General features: G+C 39.1%; 1 protein-coding gene across 9 annotated transcripts in view; it reads right to left on the reverse strand.

The window, feature by feature from the left end:
- Positions 1-4,760, reverse strand: part of GRIA4 (glutamate ionotropic receptor AMPA type subunit 4) — a 218,538-nt gene extending 213,778 nt beyond the window's left edge. For 8 of the 9 annotated variants that reach the window (XR_007903235.1, XM_051779811.1, XM_051779809.1 and 5 more), the window contains exons 1-2: positions 4,486-4,680; positions 3,206-3,364 (exon numbers count right to left, since the gene is read on the reverse strand). Coding sequence is in view for 8 of the 9 variants with exons in the window: in XM_051779811.1 (XP_051635771.1) it covers positions 3,206-3,364; positions 4,486-4,573 (247 nt within the window). In the remaining variant the exon portion in view is untranslated. Of the gene's footprint in view, positions 1-3,205; positions 3,365-4,485 lie in introns of all 9 variants that reach the window. The other variant, XM_051779816.1, reaches the window with a different exon arrangement.
- Positions 4,761-22,088: the final 17,328 nt, after the last annotated feature.

Raw genomic sequence — 22,088 nt, forward strand, 5'->3', positions numbered from 1 at the left:
TATAGATCAGATCAATTTTGCTAATTTACAACAGATTTTATCTGCTAAAGTAAGCCATTTTATATGCACTCATGATTTAGAATAAAAACACTAATGTTCTGGGCCTGTTTGAAGAAAAGAAAAATGTGTAAAATAACCATTAGAAACTAGCTTTTACAGTGAATATACAAAATTATTCCAGTTCCAAAAGCACTCCTGAGTGAGCCTTTGGATATATATTTTTTATCTAGTGAATAGAAAAGAAAAATTAAAGTTTTGACAAAGTTGCAGTGAGTTATCTGCTGCTAGTATGCCATTCATAATCCTTTGGAATAATCTGTCTACTGTCCCTAACACATGCAAGGGGCCAGGCCCTCAATCTTTACAAATAATCGCTGAAGAAAATGGAAACAGAAGCAGAGGGAACTGGTCATGTCTCAGAGCTTTATGCTTGAACTCACATGAATATTCATCTCATACCAGCAGCTCTAAGGCTTTTGTACTGTATATTTAGGGACATGTGCTCTGAGTAATTTTTATACAAACGGCAAGATCCAAAGCCACTGTTTCACAGAGGTTCAGCAAAGAGTTATCATTTCACATTGCCATGAAATCACTTAATTCAGAGCTGATGGTGGGGGTTCTTTAATTAGGTTAGAAAATCTCACACATCTGCGCTTTAGAAGCCTCTGTCAAGCCAGCAAATTCAATCACATTGAAGCCAGTGTCCTCCAGCTATCAGACAATTGATTTTTGCAGTATTCTGCCCATATTTAGTTTAAGGAACATGAGATATGTTCATTCAGTTGTCAGTCAGTTTGCCTACATTTCATTAGGGGATTTGTTTAAAAAGTATTCTTCAGCATTTAAAATGTTTTTAAAAAGAAGAAGTAGTCAGATTATTGGCACAAGGCTGCTAAACATGAAATAAATACAAATTCCGGCTAATGCAAAAATACGAGTGGGTTTAAGTGGCAAGTACAAACATAAATAAGGCCTGTAGGATTACGTCTATTCAATACAGACATTTACATAATTATATGAGCGTACACAAACATATAAATTTACTTTTCGCTTTCTTCCCTGCCTCCCCCCATATTGTAAGGACTTGTCATTTCTAAAGTCATTAAACTCTTTGGAACTCAAACTGGGTTCAGTTAAAAAAGGATCAGGTTATGAATCTCTATTGCTACAACTGACAGCAAACATAACAGAACAGGTTTTCCTCAGTTCAAACAATGTAAGGTAAACATAACCTAAGGTGGTTGGAATGAGAGAATAATCAGGTGCAAATAGTCTAATTAAGCAAAGTTTTGGGCAAACTCTTTTTGAATCTATGGTGTTAGTCTCACACAGAGAAGTGGTCCAATTTTAGACAATTTAAAATTTATGCAAATTAGAATTAATTCATTAACATTCAAATAGACATACCAAGGAATATCCTTAATCCAAAAAGTAACAATAGCCTTGGAAGTTATTTGTCAGAACTAGATTTGTAGGTAGAATCTAAAATAATTGACTTCACCTAAAATTACTGATTTTGGTATACAAAATTTTAGTCCCCTCCTCTTTTGCTAAAAATGAAAGTTTAAAAAAGTTAATGTCATTTATTTTCATGGAATATATTATCAGTGCCTACAAAAGTTGACACCTATTGTAATATATTCTCAATGAACTGCACCTGCATAGATCTGATACCTTCCAGTTTCAAAGCACCTTTTGAAATGTTTTCACCTTATAAAATTTGATACTGATTTTCACACTAAACATAACTAATACATTGGTTAATATAGAATTCACACTTTATGGGACATCAGTCTTTCCTGAATAAAACGAATGGAGCCATTTTTGCAGCTCATAAGCTTTTCCTCTTAAGTAAGGTGGCAAGGTCATCTGAAACTTGGAGTACTGAAAATTTATATAAATAAATTTAGCAGTCATGAAATAAATTATACATGAGAACTGCACAGTACATTGTATGTTTACATATTAAGAAGTGCCACAGAGATGGCAGTGAGAAAGTGAAGAGGAACACAGCACGTATTTTAAAGGCATGATGAACACTAAGACATTCTCCAGTATGTTTCTATTTTAAACTTGCTCAGCAATGTTGCTTAGGGCATCTACTTCCAGAGGCAATTCACTCTTGAATGAAGAGGAGGGATTCGAAAACTTAACAGCCACAGAGAAAAACCTATAGAGTCCTGAAATATGAACATCAAAGTAGTAACGCTACTACAGCCTTCAGCTTTGCCACACTTTATACCACTGTCTTACATAATAGCATGAATTCCTTTTAAGAACTCAGACATACGTGATGATACTTTGCCACTCTCAGAGATTAAACAGTATCCAGCATGTGTTTTAACCACTGATAAAGACCCTGAGGTGATTGAAATGTATGAAGTTCACCTAATTATACTCTGCTTTTTTTTAAAAAATGAATTAATTAAATGTTACCTCATTTGGTAAGGGCATTTCTTATTCTGTTTTCCTCTCATTGTGTATGTGCATCTGTGTGTATGCGGGTGTGTGTGTGTATTTATAAAATATATAGTAGGAAGAGAATTTGTTCCAGTTGAGGTGGTCTGTGAAATCAAGTAGATCAGATACTAACTTGATTTGGCACCAATGTATGGATGCATGGAGACATATCCACAGGATGTATGCATTACGAAATGATAAGAGACATTTACAACCTAGAATATAAGAGCAGGGCTGCCTCAAGTGACATCACCAGATCAACTGCAGCGTCAAGCAACTCAGATATATTATCCTGCACACCACTGCTTCCCTCTCTCCTTTCCAGCCATTAGAAAACCATTTGTAAGTACAAATATTATCATATATTTTCAAATACACGCAAGGCACACCATGCACAAAAGCAAACAACAGTAACTGAGGGGGTTTATGGACTGATTGTGACATTCATAATTTTTCTTTACAACAACAAAATTCATCTCCATAGAAACCCGGAAGCAAGAAACTACAGTAATAACACTAAAGTAAATGTCACATCAGGTTAGTCAGCAGAAGGCAGGAGAGGGGATTTTGCTCCAGTTAGGAACTAACAAGGACTGCTGCCCCTTTTGCTCTCCTGCAAAGGGTATCTGTACTGAAGACAGTCCTACTGATGTATTTAAAATGCAAGATAAGAATGTGGTTTCCTGTTCTTTCCACTGCAATTTACCCATAAGGTGGTTGGATCAGTGGCATGTTTACTTACAGGCATTTGTCACAGCGAAGCTGTTAGCTGTTTCAATGTTGTCTACATGAGGAACCAAATTAAAAGGTGCTTCAGATGCATTGGGGCTGGTGTTATGAAGAAAGATTGCTAATCGAAAAGCAGTATATTCCTGATCTGTGTTCCTGATGAAGAGACCACCTACAAAAAACACACAAAAAAGCAAAAAGCAAAAGAAGCAGGGTAAATCATTTGCAAGCTACTTACTATCTTTGTTTGCAAGCAACTGTCTCTCCCAAAGCCGCACAGTAAGGCAAGTCCTAAGACTTTAATGGATAAGGAACTAATCGTATTCGTTATCACAACCACTGCCTTTAAATCACTGTCGTCAATCGATTTTAACCTCCCTGATGCCTTCATGCTTCTTTTCTGACTTCTCGATTTCCAGCCTTTCATACATAAATACCCAGATTTGTCATGATTACAGTGACCTTTTAAAGTGCTTAGCCTCCATCTCCCTGATACCGAACACACTGCTAAATCAGCTGCTCAACAACCTCTCACATTAAGTGGCAGGCTGATTAAGGGGAACGATGCTTTCTGGATTAAAAACAAGAAAATACCAACTCAGTGTAGGATAATCTGCATTGAAGAGGAATATAATGAACTTTGCTCCTCTGCAGCCATGTGCAGGCAGGAAGCAGCTCAGCCCTATTAGCAGCATCTTCACAAGTCCACGAGAAATGATGCAGTGATGGAGCTGAGCTGGAAAGAATTCAGATAGCTGCGTCCCATCTGAAACACGTCCGAAAGGAAGGAAGCCGGAGGCGATGGGAAAGGCGTGAGGATGGGGTACAGGACTACAGAGAGACACCTACAAAATCCTAAACTTTACAACTACAGAAAGGAACGAAGGACAGCGTTGCCTTTTATCCCTCATCCGTGCCGGCTACCGCAACCTCTCGTGCACAGGACTCGCCATCCCTCCGGGAGTCAGGCAAAAGCGGGAGGGGGCTGAAGCATCCAAGGGGTATCAAGCCCCGAGCCCCTTTCTGCCCTGCTGATATCGCACACCCGGAGCTGGAATGAGTTCTGCAAAAGACAAGCATCCTCCCTCCCGCACGCGAACGCACACATGTATTTACACACACAGGCACTCGGAGGCACATATACACAAATACACGCGGATGGTTCGTGAAGGCACGGAAATCGGATGGTGCTGGAGGAGAAATCTGCAAACTGCCTTCAGAGCCGCCTTTCCAACTCACTTCGCAAAAGACTGAACCCCTGAACACACGCACGCAGCCCAATGCAGCGCTTACCTATTTGCACGCTGCTAGGAAAAGCTCCCATTGCTAGTCCCCAAAAGCCAGAAAACAACAAGACAAGCTGTCTGCAAATTATCCTCATCTTCTCTTCTGCCTCTCTGTCTCGCCTTCTCCCGCTCGCTCGCTGGATGCTGCTCAAAGAGGCATCGAGGGCGAGAAGGCTACACACAAAATCAGGAACAAAAAAAAAATAATAAAAAAAAATAAAAAAAAAAAAAGGAAGGGGGAGAGAAAGAGAGGTTCTCCCCCTTTTTCTTTTCTTTTTTTTTTTTTTTTTTTTTTGGTGTGGTTTTGCTTTAGTATTTGTTTGCTATCCTCTCCCGCTCGCGCTCTGCCTCTCTCCCGGCGGCCGCTGCCGCTTCAGCAAGCCACCCCGCCGCGGCGGATTTTTCCCGCAGTCTCCATCGCCGGGGAGCGGTTTCTGTCCGGCTGCGAATGTTGCACATGCAGAAGATGGTGGTGAGTTTGGCGGCGGGGGGGCAGGAGCGCCTGCTGGAGGCGCGGCGCGGCGCGGACGGACATGCGCCGTGCGCCCCCCGCCGCCCGCACTGCCGCCGCGCGCGCCCCGCTCCGCCCCGCTCCGCGCGGCCCCCGCCGCCGACAGAGCCGGGGGTGATTGTTGGGCTTTACTTTTGTGCGTGTGGGGGGGTGTTTTTTGGTTCTGGGGGGTTTTTTGGGGGTTTTTGGGGTTTTTTTTTCCGCCCCCCCTTTTTTCCTGCCGCTCGCTCATCCGCGGGCGCGCAGCGGCGCGGAAGTTCGTGCGGCGGACGCGGGGCCAGGCAAGGTCAGTGCCCCGGGCTCGGGGCGCTGCAGCCCATCCCTGCGCGCCCGGGGCTGGTGCCATTAAGTATCAGTTATTATTAATGAAGGCGGCTGGGCGGATCTGCATGTGCTGAGCGGCTGCGGAGCGGCGGGACGCGGCTGGGCAGGACTGGCCCCCCCCCCTCCCGGGGGGCGCTCGGCTCCGCGCGGGAGCAGCGGGACCCCCTCCGCGCCGCCGGGCTTGGCGGCGGAGGATGGAGCGCAGGGACGGGAGCAGGGAAGCGCTCAGCGCTTGTGGGCACTCATGCTAAAGGGAATGAGAGCAAATGAAAGGAAAACTTCGCAGCTCCTATGCCGCCGCCTTTTCTCTCGCTCCTTCTCTCCTTTTTTTTTTTTTTTTCCTCTTCTTTTTTTTTTTTTAATATTTTTAGCTGGGGAAAAAAATAATGGAGCCTTTTTTCTGTCTAGACCCTTTTTCTTTTGGTGCCTTTAGATTTTTCTTTTCAAGCCTTAGAAGTTTCCCAGAGGAGCTGCCAGAAGTCTGGGACTGTTGCAGTTAATAATTAAAAGATATATATAATAAATGATAGGTAATGAAATCACCTAACAATAGCTGTATGTCAGAGAAGGGAGCTTCTAGTTTCATATGTGGCTTTGCAGAGAGATTTCTGTCAGTCACAGGGAATGATTGGAGTTCCAATAGCATAATTTTAAAATGTTAATTGGTAATGTGAAAGAATACTGATTTTTAACTTGAACCTTGTGGCTCTGTTTTGAAACACACATTTGCTCTAAGATCAGACTTTTGCCTCCTTTCACTGAGGCTTACTTTCTTAGTTTATTACTATACCCTGTATCCTCAAGCTCTCCTGCTTTTATGGTGAAAGACAACCCCTTTAATTGCTGTGGAGGGTGACTGATTTGTGAAGAATGATTGTGAGCTCCTTAGCATCTACCACATACTCAGAAAAGTAAGCAAAGAGCATTGAAAGCAGACAGACAGATAGACTGTCTTATCAGTATGGACACGTGTAACTGTGTGCATGACTGTGTGTATGCGTGTGTTTGGCAGAGTGTGGAGTTCCTGTAAATAAATTATATTCTGAGAGATTTCTTTGACGATCAATGGCAAACAGACTTCATTTGCATTTTAGAATACTTATTCCTTTATGTCTCAGTAAATCATCTGCTTCTGTTTACTTTCCCTCCATATATTCCAGTCTTTCCTCTGAATCCACAAGCTTGTGCTTTACATTATTTACCCATAGCATTTTGTGACCTCTGCTTTTGCTCTTACTTGATTTTCTTTTTTTCTTGCTTGCTTTTCCTCCTTCGTCTCCCTAAATTCTCCCCAAAATTTGGTTCCTTTTTTCCTCCATCCTTCAGCATTTAACTTTCTGACTGCGTAAATCCAAGTAATAAGTAATGAAAACTGGATAAGAATTCTGTGGTTGGCTGGTTCTTCGCCACTAGGAGCAAGTGTGCTTGGGAACAGGTAGAACATTTAGTTAATTTGATGGCACATACTCATGTGAATTCATGCCAATTATGTATTAAATATTAGGATTTTAGACATATGTCTATTATGGTGGAACAGCAAGTTTCTGCCTACAACCTGAGCTAAGAAATATGCTTTCGTCTTTTTCAAATACAATGGTAGCCTGTTAATTTAAATTTAATTTGAGAGTCATACAGTGGTCTTAACTGATCTGACCAAGAGTCTCACCCAGCGGTTCCTACACTGAATCTGTAATTTCTGTTGGAGTTGGAACATATATTTTAGTGAAATACCCAATCTTGATTTAAAGACTTCAAGAGACAGGAAATCCATCACTTCCTTGGGTAAGTTGTTCTAGTTGATATCTACTCTCATTTGTTAAAACCTGCATTTGTCTAGCTTTGCTTTCTAATGTTGACTGTCGGAGATGAACCAAGTATTCCTGAAATGCTATCACTCAGTTTTATTCCTGGAGATTATCCTGTTCTCCACTTGACACTCACTTGCTCAGACAGCTCAGGATCATTTTTGCAGCTGTAGAAAGCAGAGGAAAGAAAGGGGATGAGGCCATACTATAGCAATTTTGTTTAAAAGACACAACCAAAAAAAAAAATTGTAGCATCAAAGGGGAAAAATCCTATTTCAGTAAGTTTTGAGAAGTGAATGGCAAATGATCAAGTAATTGATCACAACGTTTATCTTACAGAAAAGCCGAAACAAAAAAGGTAGCAGGGATGTAATCAAGATTAAGACTGGAGGGGAAGAAAGGTTGAGGTGAGATTTTAGACTCACTGCTGCTCTGGTGGGTTAACGTTGTCTGGGTGCCAAGTGCCCACCAAGCTACTTTCATTCCCAAAAACATAGGGAGAAAAGTAAGGTCAAAAAGCTCATGGGTCATGATAAAGACGGAGATCACTCACCAGTTACTATCACACGCAAAACAGACTCAAATTAGGGAAAATTAATTTATTGCCAATTAGGAATTAAGTAGGAGGGTGAGAAACAAGGACAAAACTATAACCCCCCACACGTACCTCTTACCAGGCTCAACGTTGCTCCTTATTTCACGACTTTTCTCCCTCCTCCTCCTGAATAGTGCAGAGGGATGACAAATAGGGTTTCTGGTCAATCCGTAATGCTTTGCTCCTGCTTTCTCCTCATGCTTTTTCTCTCTCCAGTGTAGGTCACTCCCACTGGGGACAGTTCTTCAGGAAAAGACTGCTCCAGTGTAGGCTCTCTATGGCATGCAGTTTCTGGGAGAAAACCTTGTCCAGCACGGGCCCTCCATGGGCTGCAGCTTCCTTCAGGCATCTCTACCTTCTGCAGCATGGGGTCATCCAGCAGTTTTGATATCTGCTCCACCTGGGTCTTTACCACAGGATGAAGGGGAATCTCTGCTCCAGCACCCAAAACACCTCCTCCCCCTCCTTCTCCACTATCTTTGGTGTCCACGGGGACACCTTTCTCATGCAGCTACTGTGCAGTGGTTTTTGCCCCTTTTTTAAGTATGTTGTCCCAGAGGTGCATCCTATGCAAAGAAAGTAGTTTTTTTAGTTTGTTTTAAACATTATTTTATATTGACCATTCCTTGGCACTTCTCTAAGGAAAAAAAAAAAGACCTACAAATATTTTACCTTGCTATATTAGCCATAGTTTTATATATGTCACCCTTCAGTCACCTCTTTCTTTTTCCTGTATCCTGTAATCTATGCTATATATCAATCCTCCTTGCCACTATTCTCTCTGCTGCTTCTTATGGCTTTGTGAAAAATAGGACACATGGAATAGGACACATTTTTTCAGGTGTAAAACTGGTTTCTGTTTCACTAATTTCGTTTCCTAATCATTCCTAAAATGTCATTTCCCTCTGAGCATGCAGACAATGTTTTCAGGAAACTATTCATAAGGACTTCCATATCTCTTTACTGAGTTCTAATAGCTAATTTAGAGCCTATCATTCTGTATGTGTAGTTAAGGTTATTTTTCCCATGTGCACTGCTTTGTATTTTTTTGATATGGAATTTCATCTGCCATTTCATTGCTCAATCAATTAGTATTGCAATACTTCCCAGGCAGCTTCAGTCCCCGAGAACTTGATACAAGAACAAAATTGGAATCTATGCCCATTACATTTGATCTCATATTTGTTCCATTTTTAATGGTGTAATAGGTTTCTTCTGGCCATATTTATATACTGGGCTGCATCGTGGGATGTACCTGAGAAAGCACAAAAGTTTGAAACAATGTTTCTCTCCTAAGTACAGCTTATTGCAGCAGTAAATGCCAGACAATTCTGAAGGATAGGGCAATTTCCTCGTCAATTAGAGGTGTGTGTGTGGGGAAAATGCACGAATTTAAATTCATTCCACCTAAGCCCATATGGTATTGTTTATAGAGGGAAAAAGGATCAACTTTTGCTAATGCCAGCTTCTACCCATCACTTACAATAATTCCTGAATTCAAAATGAATTCTTACTAGTCTTTTAGGTACTGTACAAGTTAGACCAATTGTCAGTAATTTACATGAAATAGTGTTTAAAATAAGGGTATTCCATTCTCATTTTTTATACTTATTCATACTTATTTTTATACTTATTCATAAAGTACCCAAGAAAGGTTTCCCCTGCATATATTTGAGAAACCTGGCTAGTAATGACCTATACTGAAAAATCTGGTACTTCTCTGAAAGGGAGGGTACAAGCTAAGAAATGTCATTCATCAACATGTTCCTCTACCGTGGACTGGATGCATGCATATGGCCCTTCTGAATCATGCAGTGCTTAAAAATTGCCTTTTTTTTTTTCTGAGAGTAGGACGTTGGTTCTAAATCTTCTATGTAAACAATAGCCATAGTAACAATGACACCCCGCCTGCAGTTGAACACTTTGTAGTGAAACTGAATTCAGTGTGGAAGGAGATGGGAAGAAACCAGAAGAAAATCAGGAGACAGAAACTCAACTTAGAGAATTACAGATATTTGAAATGTGAATTCTTATGAATAAAAATTGCTTTTCCCTAAATAAAGAAAAGACTTTTTCAGTTATATTAAAAAAAAAAAAAAAGGAAAAGAAAAAAACAAAACCAAACCCCAAAACCAAAACCATCATATGAAAACAACATACTATTTCCAGGAAAAAAATTTCCCCCCCCTAAACTGTTGTGTGTTTTGGTTTTTTTTCATCAACAGTTGACAGAAAATATTTTTCATTTTCTTACCACTTCTCATTAAAATGTTTTGCCATAACCTCTGTGACATAATCTACACAGCAGAGTGAGGAAATTGTCAGAACAGTATAAAGAATGGCCTCTGTTCACTACCCAGAGCATTTTGCTGTATTGACCTAATTGTCGTTTCCTGTAAAAAACACCCCAGAGTTCACCTTTGTTTGAAGGTGATAGTTTTTAGCTCATTTCTCTTGTTCACCTCCCAAGTGCTGTCATCCATGTGAAAGGGTGAGCTGGTTTCTGTGTGGCTTGTGCCACCACTGTCAGAGAATCACCACATTAGCTCCAGCTGCAGAAACCTCAGTATTGATGATGCTAGGTGAGCAAAAAAGATGCTTCCAGATCCAGGGTGAGAAAGAGAATGGACAAATTGCTTATAAAAAGCCTCTGCCCTGTCTTTTTAACTCATGAAGTGAAGCAAATTTGATAAAAAATATTTCAAGCATGATAATCAGGAAACCTTCAATGGTGTTTCTGCAAAATCATACTTAAATAATGTAACTAGAGTGTGATACACTAAATTGCTAGTAAAAATTAGTTTTAGTGAGGTTCATTGCCAATAAAAATAATACTTTTCACCTACCACCTGTGATATTGTCTTAGCCTTCCCAGTTCCAACAGAGCTGTATCTGCATAAGAAATAAGTATGCTACCATCATACCATATATACTTTTATACCAAAGCATTAGTTACTTACATGAAGCTATTTCTCAGCTTCTGAAAAAAAATCACGTAATGTAATGCTTTTCTTAAAACACACACACACACACACGTACACACAATTTTCTGCTTAATTTTCACATCAATTAGAGCTCAGGCACAATATTGCCTGGATTAGGAGATGCATTTTCAGCCCACAGGTTTGGCCTTTCTGTATTCAAACTTGTGTTATTCTCTCTATGGTAGGGTTAAAGTTTATCTCAAATAAATCTGTCTGTTTGGCTCAGCTCTAGCTGGCTTCCAGCCCCCGTCCCCCACACCACAGAAGCTGCAGACTAGATAATTACTGTCATTCAGCTATAGCCATGTGCTATGTTTGCAGAACTAGAATCTGTTTTCCTGGAAAATCAGAACAGTCTTTGATGCCCTAAATGCTGTAAGCATACCTGGTATTTATTCAAAAGTATAAGTCCCTACATGAATTCTGATAGTCAAGATGTGTCCATTTTCATCTGCTTATTTCTTCTTAAAAATATATATAATGCAAATGCATTATTCTAGCCAACATCAATGTGGGTATATCTGTTGCAGTACTAGGTAAAGATGTATGAAGCATATCAGTGCTGTAGTGATCTCACCTAGCACTAAAATCCCTCAAAAAAAATTTTTTTAAACTGTTGGTTTATTTAGTATTTGTTACACAATGATTCATACTTTTTAAAGCTAGGGATTATTGGTAAACAGTTTATTCATGGAACATCTTTTAAAACAGGTCAGATTTTGTCCTAATAATTGATGTATACATACTTACAAAAATTACCCAACCTGTATTTTATGTTAACTTTCTCAGTCTTTTGCTGTGCTAAATAGCACTGTAATCTGTAAGTAAGCACAAGGGAAACAGGGGTGCCTTTAGGGGAAGAAAATACTGCCTTGTGAAAGGGTGAAATTATCTAACCTTATGTCACTTAGAGCACTCTTTTAAAAAATCTATAAGTGGTCCTTACTAAAGCACATCATGTGGTCATTGAATTAGAAGTGCAGGGATGGAATAGATTCCAAAGGTTATATAGTCCAGTCCTCTGGCTCTAGGGAAGGATCAAATATGCTACAGCTTCCTACAGAGGTTTTTATCTGGTACTCTTTTTTAAAATTTCTGCCAAAAGGCTCTCTGAGGGTGTCCTGTTCAAGCTTTTTCCTCTCAGTTTTTTTTTTAATATATGACCTATATAGTCTTTACTGCAGGTTATACTAAGTTCTTTTTTTCTTTCTTTCACATGAACAATTGGTAACAATTGATCATTGTCTTTCCTATTAATGTGGCAATCTTCCATATCCTGAAAGATCTATAAAGTCTTTGCCTGCCTAGACTAAAAGAAACCCTTTTTCTACAGTCTTCTCTCATGCTAATACATTCTGAGCCCTCTTCTCTTTTTTGCTGTTTTATGCTGTATTCTTTCCAGAGTGACTATATGTGTTTTGGAGTATGGCACTGAAAGCACTGCTTCAGCTGCATTCTCCTGGAAACAAGTAGAAGAAAATTATCTTCACCCGTATCTTACCTGCAGAATTCTTGACAACAGATTTTCCCTTTCCTTCTTTTTCAGTAATACTGCACTGTTGACTCACAAGTCATTTTTAATACACTTTAACTTCCAGGTTCTTTTTCCTCATTTGGCATTTTAAGTGTTCATTTCTCCTTACTAGTTATTGTGCTCTGAACTGTCTAGTTTTAATATTTATTTATTTTTAATTCTAGATTATGTCTTTATTACAACAGTCCTGAATTCTTAGGTTGTTCTCCAGAATTCTGTAACCCTAACGTATCCTGGCTTCATCTACAGTTTTTTTTTTATATTTTAATCCATACTTTTTAATCAAAACACTGAACAGAGCTGGGCATGGAATCTCTAGGGCAACCAGCTTGAAAGAAAAACCTTATTTGGTACTGATAGCTATTCTTTGAGAAGAGCTTTCCAAGAAGTCACACAGTCTTTACATTTTTTTTTTCATCTAGATGACATTTCCCTTATTTTCCTAAGAGAATTTAATATGGAAAAAAATATTAAATTTCTTACTGTACTCAAGATACATCACATTTATTCTTCTTCCCTTTGTCATGTTTAATCCCAACTGGCAACTCAGCACCATGCAGCTGCTTGCTCACTCCCCCACTATTGGGATCAGGGAGAGAACTGGAAGAGTAAAAATGAGAAAACTCATGGGTTGAGATAAAGACAGTTCAATAAGGAAAGCAAAAGCCACACATACAAGCAAAGCAAAGAATTCATTCACCGCTTCCCATGGGCAGACAAGTGTGTTCAGCCACCCCCAGTAAAGCAGGGATCCATCATGCATAATGATGACTTGGGAAGACAAATGCCATTGCTCCGAAAGTGCTCCCCTCCCTTCTTCTTCCCCCAACTTTATATGCTGAACATGGCACCATATAATCTGGGATATCCCTTGGGTCACTTGGGTCAGTTGTCCTGGCTGTGTCCCCTCCCAGCTCCTTGTGCACTCCCAGCCCAGTTGCTGGTGGAGTGGGGTGGGAGGCGGAAAAAACCTTGGCTCTGTGTAAGGCCTGCTCAGCAGTAACTTAAACATCCCTGTGTTATCGACATTGTTTCCAGCACAAATTCAAAGCACAGCCCCATACCAGCTCCTATGAAAAAAATTAACTGGGCCACAGCCAAAAACAGCACACCCAGTATTGTGCTTATCCTGTCCCAAGAGATTAGCTTGGCTTGACATAATTCTTGAAAAATCCATGTTTTGATTTTATTATTCTTCAGGTGTTTGTAAGTTTTCTGTGTACACATCTATTCCATTTTAATGCAGCCTGCAGTTAGACAAAGTATCCTGTTTTCTTTGGAGTCCCCATTATACCTCTTTTAGAGATACATAGTTTCTTCTTTTCTGAGGCTACCCCTCTCTAATATTACTTCTCACATGTAATCACTGATATTTCAAGTACAGTGTCAGTTATTTCTTTATGCACTTGGAGGTAAATTTAACCAAGTAGTATACACTTTAATATAAAAAACTCATTTAGAAATATTAGCTATTGTGTCCTAACTACTGAAATTTAGATGTTGTCCTTCAAATAGTTTAAAAGGTTCAAAAGGAGCTTTAAAGAATCATCATCACAAAACTGTGCTTCAAACTATGCTAGTGGTGTTTGTAGTATCAAAGCCTGTTTTACACAAGTAACCATGAACCTTTTAAAGCTGGATTTTTTTGCAGTTCTTTGGAAGTATTTAACTTTTTGTTCCTTGAAATGTTTTCTTACCATGTTATCTTGTAAGGTAAGGAGCTAAAGCAATAGTTCAATAAAGCACTATTTCAGGAAGAATCTTGAGTGGCGGGAAGAAGACAGTGTAATGCCCGAGGTGAACAGATTATTTCTTTAGAGGTATTTTGAACACGTTCATGTTGTACATGCACCTGATGCACTTAGCACATGTAAACTTTGCAGAGGGATTTTACATTCTGATCAGGTAAACTTCCAGCCAAAGACACTCATGAATACAGAAGTAATTACTGAGCTCTAAGGACACGTTGCAATGACATTATCATTTGTCAGCGGGATACCAGTGACTGCTGTCATTGAAAATTTACATTAGCATCATTGTTAAATAGTCTGTTTACTAGTTTCTTAATGACCTGCAGCAAACAATAATTTGAACTACTTTATGAAGTTCTGTGTTGAAGGCTGCAGTTATGTTGAATGTATTTTCATAGGTTTATGATATTAAGATGGAATCAACAGCAGCTGTCAAGTCATATGCAACCAAGTCATCTGTGAATAGGTCTAGGCAGTTGTTTCTGTGATGCCAGTGTGGGTTAGAGTTATAAAGTTAGTTTTAAAATATGTACTTGGAATGCAAGAAGCCAGGTACCTGTGCTAGCATGAAGCACAGGGAGGATTCTGGAAATCCATCCCACAGGTTAGGAAAAGCAGGACTTACTAAGCCAAATCTGCCAAGAGTTGTTTGCTCTAGCACCCTGTCCAGATCAGAAGTTTCTAGGATAGCAGTGTAGACAAATTGAAACATATGTGGGTTTTTTTTTTATTGCACGTTAAGAGTTTTTCAGGAAACACAGAAAAGTGCTAATAGGTTTAAAATTATTTTCCTAGTTTTCACGTGTCTGCTACTCAACAGCTGAGAATTTGGAAGTTTCTTTTTAACTTTTACAGCCAATTATTTGATCTATAATCAGATATTTCTGGAAGGATTTAATTAAAACCTATTAATTGAAAAAATACACACAGTTTCTGATGATGCGTGACAAACTTTACATGTATTAAGTATTTACAAGAGTTATTTGTCTGAGCTGTTTAAGAAGTTTCATGGAGCAAAAATAAGACTTACGACTGTTATTGAGTACACCTGATAAAAAGGAAATGTTCTTGTAAAGGTCAGTGTGCAGTGTATTATCTTATTTTTCTTTATCAAATATAATAAAAAGTATTGATCTATTTACCTTGAGAGTAAACAAACTTCATAAAGAGTCTTCTTAGAATAATGGGCCTTTTGGTTAGTCCACGCTTTTCCCTTGCTCCAGAGAGGGCTCTCTGTGGTGGCAACTTTATTCAGGAAAGATCCACTTGCTGTGGTATAGGGTCCTCCACAGTTGTGGGTATCACCTTCGCAATGGTCACCAAAGGGGAATCTCAGCTCCAGTTCCTGGGACACTGCTTCCTTCTCCTTTTCCACTGACCTTGTTGTCTGCAAGGCTATTTCCTTCCTTTTCCTCACTCCTTTCTAATGTAGCTGATGTAGCTGCTGTGCACTGTTTTTTGCCTCTTTCTTAAATATATTATAAGAGAGATGCCACCAGCATCACTGATGGGCTCACCTTTGGGCACCAATGGGTCTGTTTTGGAGCTGGATGAAAGTGGTTCTGTTTGACACAGTGGTGGCTTCTGGTGTCTTCTCACACAGGCCACCCCTTCAGCACACCCTTCCCCCCAGCTTTGCCACATTGACCCAATACCCAGTACCCTGCCAAGTAAGAGGAGACCAGAAGGCTCAGTCCATGACAGAAACCACAGTAGCATGGACTATCCTGGAAACAGCTGTCTGTAATTCCTCTGTGAATATCTGTGTATGTCTGTGTGTTTGTCTGGGACAGCTTGATAATTTTCAGTTGATCATTTAATGATATGCAGAGAATGTTCAAAAGGAAACTCATCAGAAAACTTGTGAAGTGATGTGTGCTTTGACATGAGTTTGAATATTAACAGAACACATTTAATAGTTTTATGAAGCAATATATGTATGATGTTATTAATGTGAGAATCTGTTATTTTGTCTTACTCGAAAGACTGTTGAGGAATTTTGCGAACTGTAATTCACTTCTTTCATTTTCAAACTAAGGATTTGTGTGTGTCTGTGTGTAGGTTATGTTAACTCTACAGTCAAGAAAATGTCTGAATCCCTCTCATATCTTCGTCATTACATTCAGTAGGCTTTCTACCCTTTTTTAAATTCTTTTATGTATTTTATGAGATTATACAGAACAACTGAAGGAAATTGAAGGAAGCTGATGCTCAAAGAAAATGTTTTCACATTTATTATGAATAATTACTGCTATTCCATGTGCACAAGAAGAAATGTCTCTCCCTTTCTATCTTTCATAGACTGCCTTGCAGTACTGAGAAGTAGCAGGAGCATCAAGCAGTGCGGATTTCCACATTCAACATTTTTGGACATTTTTAGGATTTAGGCTATAGTATAGTCCCAGAAGAAGAAATGACAGCCCTATAAAAATTGAGCTTGTTTAATTGTATAAATAAATGTTACATATATTCAAGGGAACTTAATGTGGGATAATATTTCAAATTTAGTGTTTGCTAATGTTATTGGCCAATGCATCATTGTAGCATATTCATCAGATCTCCCCATATCCATAAAGGCTCTTGTAAGTCTTTTCTAAGGTAAACTGTTCTATGACTCTATGATTGTAGATAAAGATGGGTTGAAGTTTGCCACTAAATATTTACTCAGTTGAATAAGGACTACACTCTGAGTCAGAATTATGCGGAAAATGTTCAAAGTAATCGTGTAATGACAGTTTATAATACATTATGTCTTTAAAGGAACATATTTAAAATCACAAATGCAGCTCTAATTCCTTGATTTTCACAGTTCTAACTTCTTGGTTTTGCTATTTTAACTGCGTATGTTGTAGGGCTTTTCTTCCTGTATAGCATGATACTAAGAAGGAACTTAAAAAGCTGCTCCAATCTGGTACCTACTGACTGCCAAACTGAGAAAAAGTTATTTCTCAAGCTTCACTATTGCATTCTTCAAAACTATATTGGAAAATGTGCTTGTCTTTTCTTAAATTTTCCTCTTAATGGTCAGTGTCTTTTAAACAGATTTATTACAGAATCGCAGAATTTGCTGAGTTGGAAGGGAGCCACAAGGATCATCGAGTCCAACTCTTAGCCCTGCACAGGACCCTCCCCAAGAGTCACATCATGTGCCTGAGAATATCATCCAGACTTCTTGAACTCCATCAGACTTGGTGGTATGATCACTTCCCTGGGGAGCATCTACTCTATTTATCATAAATTAGAAAATTCTAAGTTTGTTTTAGCCCAAATGGAGAAAAATAAGATAAAATGAATGCTGATTTTAGTGTTTTCCCTGGATTTGGTACATCTTGCTCTGGAAGAAATCTAAGTTGCATCAGGAAAGCCAGTCACAGTTTGAGAGCACATGCAAGTGAAAATACTGGCATATATTGTGTCTACAGTGAAGAAACAAATATATCAAGCTAATTCTGAACCTAAAGACGTGGCCAAATTGCAATACAAAAAATTCTTTTAATGTACCAAACATACCATAAAAACAATGAAAAATGGTCTGGAAGGATATCAATGTTTAGCTGTTTTGCATGAAAACAAAATTGCTGTATTTCTTCCTTGGTGGTCCTAAAAATGTTCAGTACGGCCAGAGGTGGAGGGAATGTTAATGTATAACCATCTTCATATAAGCAAAACTGCTGAAAACTATAGCAAATTGAAAATGAGACTGGTTTTCCAATAAAATTTCACGGAAATCAGTTGTGACTTTTTCTCTCTAACAGTGTCAGTTTTCATAGTTATTCTTTGGCTCTTAAACTTACACTGAGTTGGTGAACTTTTTAGTAAAAAATGTTCTCAAGAGTTTAGATCTATTTTCTCAGGCAGAGAAAGAAAGAAATCTTGTAGAAATTTAGGTGCTCTTGTTACTAATGTTAAAGTGTTCTGAAAGTCCTTCAGGTATCATGCACATAAGGAAATAAAGTTTACTGCTTTGGATGGACCACCAAAAAAGTTCTTAGAGAAGTGGGAGCTGGCTGAGAAGGATGTCAGGTAACAGTAAAAACGGTGATAGCTGAGGGAGACTTAGACATGCTCAAATGCTTTCCAGGTGGTCAAGGCTTACTGCCGTCACTTTAGTTTTCTCCTTGACACAAGCTGAATCCCAATGTGTCAGCACATCAAAACAACCTATCAACAACCTAAAACCAACTATTAAGTGGTAAGAAATATGTAAACTTGGAAAGTTTGACTATTTGTATATTATGTTAACAAATGTGGGACCAAGTTCAACCATACAATTTAAATATACCTTAGACATAGTGCATGTCCCAAATATTTACACAATATGGTCTTGATCCTGTAAAATTATTCACATATATGACTTAACGTGCAAATAACCCTTTTATCTCTGAGGTCTTACTCAAAGTTAATGCAATGCGGAATGATTTGTCATGTTGCAAGGATGAGATAGTAATATGATATGTGAGGTAGAAAGCTGAAGTATGGGGAAGGATCATTGTGATGCTTGATAACTTGCAGCAGAAAATGGTTTAAATCCTACATCTGTGCATTCAAAGAGCAATCTGTGAAAATCAATGCAAAGAGTTGCTTGAGTGATTGACTGACTGATATTATATACTTTGACCTTTAAGTCTCAGTGAACATTTACAGACATTCATCATGTGGTTCATGGTTCATGCCTTTTGAACACAGATGTAGAAATAGGCTTTAAAAGAAGACTGCATTTGTATTCATTGCGTATTATTATAAAAGACTCTTTTCATGAAACCCAACACTGTCTCTCATCTCTATTTCTGCCTTCTTAACTGGGCTCTTGTTTCAGTTCAGGATCGTAACTTAAGTTTGCAGAAATGGAATACCGTCTTTCTGCCCAAGAGCTGTTGTTTTCAGTGAGTTAGTGAATTTGAAATTAAATTCTCCACTGAACATTTACTGCCACATCACCAGTTTCTCAGATCTTCAGCATTCAGATTCTTTGACAGTAGGGAAGATCCTCAAAAAGTGAGCAGACTTTTTAAGAAAGAGACATATTTGCAAAAATTACTGTCTTCTTTTTCTTCTTGTACTGCAAAATATCCAGGCATAATTTGAAGTTGCTTCAGTCATAATGTCTGTTTTACTTATAAAATTCTTGTTGAGGAGATACAGATACAAAATTAAGCATTCAGATTTATGGCTTACACCTAAATATTTGCAGGAAAATATGGATATATTATAATTATTTATAAACATAAGCTTGTCACAAGTGGTAGATTTAGTGTTGATATTGTTCATCTGAAATGGTGTTATGCTTGATAACACAACAAAATTGAAATTGAAGCAGAGGTAGGCTAATATTTGGATCTCCAACTGAAACAAAAGCATCGCATTGTCTGGCATGTTCTTTCATGGCTCTTTTCTTTCTTTTTTTCCCATGCCAATGGATTTTTCTTCAAGCTTAAGGTAAAGTAATTGACTCATATAGATAGTTTCAAAGTCGAAGGATTTTAGTCAGCAACCATAATACTTATTAGCATTACTAAAATTTCAGAAAAATTGTAGTTTAGGGCTGTCTTTTGGTCGCTAATACATATCTTGTTGTGAGGCACAGAGCTACTGTAACTCGGAAAATCTCTAAGAAAGTGAGGCATATGAAATTATGTAATGGAAAATCACCTTTATCATGTGAAAAAAGATAAGCTGGTTTCTACAGTGATACAGGAAAATGACTGCTGAGTGGTACTTCTTAAAAAGTTAATTGTTGCCCATAGATTACTCTGTCTTTAGTCCTGAAAATTTATTTATATTACCACAGGGTCACAAGTCCTGCCAGCAAACCTGTTCCAGTGTGGCTCCTCTCTTCACGGGGCTGCAGGTCCTGCCAGGAGTCTCCTCCAGCTTCCCATGGGGTCCCAGGAGGCTTCCCATGGGGTCACAGCCTCCTTCAGGATTCAGTGTGAGGCTCCTCCATGGGCTATAGGTGGAATTTTGCTCCTCCATGGACCTCCATGGACTGCAAGGGGACAGCTGCCTCACCGTGGTCTTCCCCATGGTCTGCAGGGGAATCTTCTCTGGCACCTGGACCACCTCCTCTCCCTCATTCTTTGCTGTTAGTTGTTGCTCTCTCATATTCTCACGCCTCTCTTCTCTGGCCACGATTACTTCTGCTCACTAATTTTTTTTCCCTTCTTAACTATGTTATCCCAGGGGCACTACCACTATTGCTGATGAGCTCAGCCTTGGTCAGTGGTGGGGCTGTCTTGGAGCTGTCTGGCATTGACTCTGCTGGACGTGGAGGAAGCTTCTGCTACTTCTCAAAGAAGCCACCCCTGTAGCCCCTCCTGGTAACATAACCTGGCCATGCAAACCCAATACAGTGGGGTTTAGTAGACTTTTTTTCTTACCAAGTCATATCAGTTACAGAAGGTTTTCTGTATAGTTCCCTTTGCCTGAACACTAAAGAAGTTTTTTCCCTGTTGTGAACACTGCCCAGAAATGAAGCAACCATTTGAAGTTAATGTCAAATGCTACTATAAATTTGCTGTTATGATACAAAGTTATTGTATTGATTTTTTCCATTGAGTACATATTCTTTTTATAAACAAACTTGATCATGTGCCTATTGATATATTGTAGATGTAAATTTTATTAGAAAATGGACTGGAAAGTAATAAAAGCTTTAAACAAGCAATCACTATCAGCAAATTCCATTAGTAAACAGATAAATTTTCAAACAAGCTTATAGTTTTTTAAAGAGGCTTTGATTATTCCAGGAGGCTAAAATCGACTGATGCAAGACGGTCCCCAATCATTTGAAAAAACAAAGAAAAACCTTTTTCAGTGACCAGTGGAGAACAGAAAGGTTTCCATACATGTTGATTTTACATATATCCTGATTCACAAGCAAAGCAATAAGAGCAAGATACGATAAGCAAGCATATTCTGTGGCAAGTGTCAGTCTTTGTTTGAAGCTGGATCATGCATTCACCCTCAACAACACTGTTGGAAAATGTCACACTGTGATGATGCCTTTAGAAGCTGGTAGACTGCCACGACTTCTTAGTCTTTTTTAGGGAAATGAACTTATTGAGCCCTACTGTAGGAAAATGAGATAACTGGTTTCTGAAAAGAGACAACCAGTGAGACAAGAAGGAAACAGGGTACTGCTGAGGTAAATTCCCAGTACAGACTGGGTGAGTGAGAATTATAATCAGTGACAGCATCGCTGTCTCATCTGTGCTACCACTGCAGCTCACGGTAGTTACTGAGGTAATGTATTCTGGAGATGCAAAACAGGATAAAAGCGTTATTGCTGAATTTTCCTTAAGGCTCAGGCACCTGGTTCTGCTCTGTGTTTTCTGCACAGTGCTACCAACAGCACACATTATAGAAGCACCATTGTTTTGATGAATTGCTTTTTGTAGTAATAAGGGTGCATACAACCTCCATTTTGTGAGAGTACTAGAAAATGATCATTTTTTTAAAATCCAACACATTTCTATTTTAAAAGCTTTTGTAAATCAATTTAGCTATGTCATAGAGTTTCATTGGAAATGTGAAAATAACTCTTTTACAGTGAGCTAAGCTTGCAAAGGGCAATATGCTATGATTTTACAGCCCAGTACTTTCCATTTTCCATTTCTGAGATGTGCATCTCGGTTCGAATGACAAATATTTTTGCACGTGATTGTTAGAGACAGGAGAGTTCACCTTACATACAGAGAGGGGTCCTGAGGGCACAGATAGTCCTTGATGACACTGACTAGCCTTGCCTAAGACCTCTTCACATCTCCTGGCTGAGGGTCAGGGTCCATTTAAGCCTAGTCCCTGTCTAAGTTCTGTTGTAGGGTGTCTGGCTCTACTCTTGTTCCTAGAAAATGGCATGGATTTCCTGGCTTGACCTGGGTGCTGACTTGCTGCCTTGATATTTCCTGATGATCACTGGGCTGTTGACAGGACCCTGTACTTTCTCCTTCTCTGCCCTCCTCTGCCTCTCCTCTGCACAGAAAATGTATTGCTAGCCAGGGATTTGTGGTTATCCCCACCTCCCTTTAATGAACACCTGGTAATCTGCAGTAGCCATGTTGCTAAATCACAGAGAGATTTGAAGGCAGAGGAAAGGACCTAAGGCTT

This window comes from Manacus candei, unplaced genomic scaffold, assembly GCF_025592945.1.
Source record: "Manacus candei isolate 608988 ecotype Guabito, Panama unplaced genomic scaffold, ASM2559294v1 h1tg000014l, whole genome shotgun sequence".
Lineage (NCBI taxonomy): Eukaryota > Metazoa > Chordata > Aves > Passeriformes > Pipridae > Manacus > Manacus candei.